Here is a 4,091-nt window from a genome sequence, read left to right on the forward strand (position 1 = left end):
ACCTTTCAAAATATTCATCAGTACGAGTTAAATTTTCACCTATCGGCATTTTTCCTACGGAATCTTCCATCTTGATCAATCGAAACTAGACTCCTTTTTTGGCCAGATCCTGAGTAAACAAGTTATTCTCAATCCCGTCGTGTCCAGTGAAGTATCAAACGGGTAGGCTGGTCAATATGACCATCGAAAAGTTTTGATGTGGTACGGTTAATTTTGTCAAGACATGTTAATCCCTTGCCAATGGAGGTTAAAATGGAAGCCAAGGTTAAGTGATCAAAGTGGTTTGTAAAATATTTAATACTTCAACGGCAAATACAATTCTGTTAAACAAATTTATTTTTGTGTTAAGAACATACTCTCGATAGTAGAAAATTCAACTAAAAACAGCACAACGAGCAGCAACACGCTTTACTAAAATTCTTTGTGCTTGCCAATGGGAACCAATATTTGACACACACGGCTGCACGTTCTCAGCAACAATGGAGGATTGATTATTAATCGTCTATCACTATTCTGTTAAAACGTGCAACTCGTAACGATAATCACATTCGATAATGTTCATACCCTGTGACTTACAACAATTTTAGGAAATTCGATAGCACGTAGCAAGTTTTTCTAATGATATGAACTCGTGCAGTAGTTCAGAGACTATCAACTGAGAATAAAATAATTAGAGGCTCGACAAGAAGAAATTATGGGGTCGATGAGAAGAGATTTAACGATGGGCCGACATCTGTAGGACTTTCTCGTGTAGGAGTGGGCAAGAGGGAATTTCCGGGACCATTTGTTACGAAATTGGTGACTGATGGTGAGGGTCTAGGTGCTGGCGGGGAGCGCGAAATCCGCGTCGATGCGCTGATGGTGACGCAGCTCTGGCTGGTCATCTATCAGACGCTCTGTTATCTTCAAATAATAGTGCTGGCCCTTCAGAAGCATCTGAAAATAAATTGTTAAATTCGGTCCCGATTAGTTAATGTAAATCGGACTAAATCCTGCACTGAAAGACATTTTATTTACACGTCATGTCTCTACGCATACCTATTTACTATCTTGAAACATCGCAGATTACAGCTTCAGCGACTTCCCACCATGACTGCGGAATGTAGGACAGCAAGCGTAATGTGCAACTAAAAATGTATAATATACTTCATTCGACGATATTTACGAATAAATGTAAAATGAAGTGTCCTAAATCAATGTTATCAGACCCTACTAAAATTGCCTGATCTTTCTACAGGCCGAGCAAAATTTCTTGGAGCGAGGGCACTGGAATATACACTCAAGAGTAGAGAAGATGGCACAAGGACGCGCGAAGTGGCACAAGAAACTGTATTTCGGGATCGTGGATCCCAATCGGTCGACAGATTAGGAAAAAAGGATGAAGGGGTAAGGGCAAAATTGCATGTGGGTCTGATGAGCGCGGGCACTGGGATATGGGAGGTAGGGATAAAAAGTGGCCATTTCCTCCGTCATGATGACCACCGACGTTGGGTAACACACAGCCTAAAGCCTCAAATTATTTTCAGGAAGTTTTCGGCGTGCTTCGTGAAATATAAGTTCACACGTAGAGAATCCTCTTCAACAGGAGCTAAAATAAATCTTATCCTCGTCAACGTATGCGTCAAGTGTGAGCTCCTATAACGACAAATTTGTGAGTAAGACTCAAAATCCCTTCGAGGGGTTTATATCGCGAATATAAAAGACAACGTATTCTTTATGATAAGTGGTTAAAAAACGGGCATAATGTTGAACACTCAAACTTAAACAGCACAGCAGGAACCTTCGTTATTCAAGGGCATTCGGCCTTCAAAGATTGAAGTAGGAAAAACCTTGTAAGGCGTATTCGGTTTTTAATAGAGCTTGTTTAGCGTTAGTTGTAGGGACCTCTGAAGCACTTTACATCCGTGATCCTTGAGCTAGCGACAAATCTCTACACTAATCGTTTGCTAGAGCTATAGTCCGTCAATAGGAATAAGGACATGTGCTGAATCTCAGCAAGAAATAAGAAATTTAATATTCCAAGTGGGCGTTTTCGTTGCATTATAAACTAATGATGGAAAGACAGAACTGGTGATATTGATATTATCACTCATGGCTAAAATACGCATGATATCCATGCATTATAATTGCTTAGAGACGGACTATGAAACTCCGCCAATCGTGTGACAATTAACCATCTACATGCATCGATCATGAGTAAGCAACAAGTTTCTTATCACATCAGTGCAATAATGCTTCTATCATTTCTTGAAATGCCCATTCACAGAAATTCGTAAAATTTTTACGATCTCAAATTCTTCTGCGGTGAATTTTCCAGTAACCGAATAAGATCAAGCGAGCAAGACCAGGGTGTATATATCCTCACAAGAAGAGATTGCCTCAAATTTGAAGAAATAACTCACTTTTATATGATAGGAAGCTCGACTGCTGAAGATATCTTCGCTCTCTCGGGTAGAAAAAATAACTTCAATGTCGTCTAAATCTTCTAACGCCACGTCTATGGCCGGGTAAATCTGCACAATACATACCATGAAAATTTTCCCAAGTTAGTAATGCAACGTCGACTATTCGAGGTTACTCATCATATGTGTCTATAGAAAATGAATTCGAAATAAAAAAAAAAGCCGGTATTACGGCCTCTCAATAAGGAGTTCCATACAAAAACCCGAACTGCATCATAAGAGCGAAAATAACAGCTGTTTTTTCAGAAAAAGGACGTTTTCGCCTCGACGCGCCCAGTTTGCGATTCCAGAACATTGTGCAAGTTACAGAAAATTGGTCGTTGGTGAATTTAGAAAGAATTTGGTACATTTGATAAAAACCTACCGTGTTCCATATCTGCTCGATGTAGTGATAACTAATGCCGTTGTAGTGTGGAGTTTGTCGGATGTAATTCCGAGTTTCAGGATAAGTCTTGTTAACCATTATTTCTCCTTGCACAATGAGACGATTCCTAATATGGTCTGTAATATAGTTCAAGTAATTAACCATCAAAGCCTTGAATGGCTAAAATATAACTGACATGTAACGTGGAAGCACGATCTCTAACCTTGAAAAATTTCCTTCAGCCACCACTCATATGTATGTGTATTAATTCGCGGTCGCAGATCAAAGTAAGTAAGTAGATCAAAGTAATCAGCGCTGGTGAGAAATTTCTCCGTTGTTGACATGCATGCAGCAGCAAAAAATTTCCTCATTATGACGTCAGAGACTTCTTTGGGGTTCATTTCTAAATAGCTATAGGTAGTCTGAGCATGGCCAACGCTTTAAAAACTACGGCTCAATCCAATGTAGACTAACTAAAACTTAATTCAGACAGAACACGAAAGCTCTGCTTCTCACAAGGCGTCAAGAGAACAAATCTGAGCGGTTATTACTTCAATATACGCGTTGATGCGATCCGTTCTTGTTTGTGAAGAATTGAAGCAGCAATCATAGGCGATTATCCAACAATCTTTAATACTTTCTAGTAGTTGCGCAATTTTGTTTGCATTTGTCATTCGCTTATTACGTTTATAGGCATCTGACAGGAATTACTAACCCAACGCTGATTCAAAACAAATTCACCGCACCAGCCTGATTAAAAGGTAACCCGCATTGCATTACTCTTAACTTATGTGAATTATAGACTAAAACGCCTGCTACCGAGTGGGCTAGCTAAGCTGGGCGAGCTGTCAAGATTGACATTTACCCATAATAAACAGGACCTTACTTTGAACTCTTCCAATTAACTTCAACGCCAAACGAGTCTTCCTATCTTCACCAGAGGACGAATAGTTTATTTTAATTTGGCCTACGGACACACAGATCAAACTCTAGTTACTTCAAGAGCCGCTTGCTTGAGTGCGGCACCGCTGAGAATAGAAAGCTACGGTTAACACGTCAACACCGAATGAAGACTTAACGGATGGATTATCGGACGTCAAAATCAATATGGCGAAATTAAAGCACGGACCACTACGCAAATACTCCAAATTGCTTTAACATCTTTTTCTGCCATCATCGTTCAGTAAAGCAGACTTTGAAAGGTGAAACAATGAAGCTATATCGTTAGAAGTGTATAAAATTAAGTGGCGTTCTTCTGTTTTCTA

At 39.6% G+C, this 4,091-nt stretch overlaps 1 protein-coding gene across 2 annotated transcripts; it reads right to left on the reverse strand.

Moving 5' to 3' along the window:
• Positions 1 to 281: 281 nt before the first annotated feature.
• LOC108683333 lies at positions 282 to 3,817 on the reverse strand. Of its 2 annotated transcripts, XM_047884342.1 has the most exons (4): positions 3,713 to 3,817; positions 2,827 to 2,963; positions 2,403 to 2,513; positions 282 to 936 (listed from the first exon to the last, which is right to left on the reverse strand). In XM_047884342.1, exons 2-4 carry the CDS (start codon positions 2,923 to 2,925, stop codon positions 817 to 819), a joined length of 330 nt encoding a protein of 109 aa, XP_047740298.1. In that variant the 5' UTR covers positions 2,926 to 2,963; positions 3,713 to 3,817; the 3' UTR covers positions 282 to 816. The 2 variants fall into 2 exon arrangements, with proteins under 2 accessions (XP_047740298.1, XP_018028128.1); XM_018172639.2 differs by lacking the exon at positions 3,713 to 3,817 and having other exon boundaries at positions 2,827 to 3,035.
• Between the last annotated feature and the right edge of the window lie 274 nt (positions 3,818 to 4,091).

Source organism: Hyalella azteca, unplaced genomic scaffold (assembly GCF_000764305.2).
Source record: "Hyalella azteca isolate HAZT.00-mixed unplaced genomic scaffold, Hazt_2.0.2 contig15244, whole genome shotgun sequence".
Lineage (NCBI taxonomy): Eukaryota > Metazoa > Arthropoda > Malacostraca > Amphipoda > Hyalellidae > Hyalella > Hyalella azteca.

Bases quoted from the DNA above. Each gene is read 5' to 3' on its own strand.
- LOC108683333 (XM_018172639.2), bottom strand. From the start codon at position 2,991: ATGGTTAATTACTTGAACTATATTACAGACCATATTAGGAATCGTCTC. The intron at 2,514-2,826 runs GTAGGTTTTTAT...TGTATTGTGCAG, and splicing joins TCGAGCAGATATGGAACACG to ATTTACCCGGCCATAGACGT. The intron at 937-2,402 runs GTGAGTTATTTC...ATTTATTTTCAG, and splicing joins GAGCTTCCTATCATATAAAA to ATGCTTCTGAAGGGCCAGCA.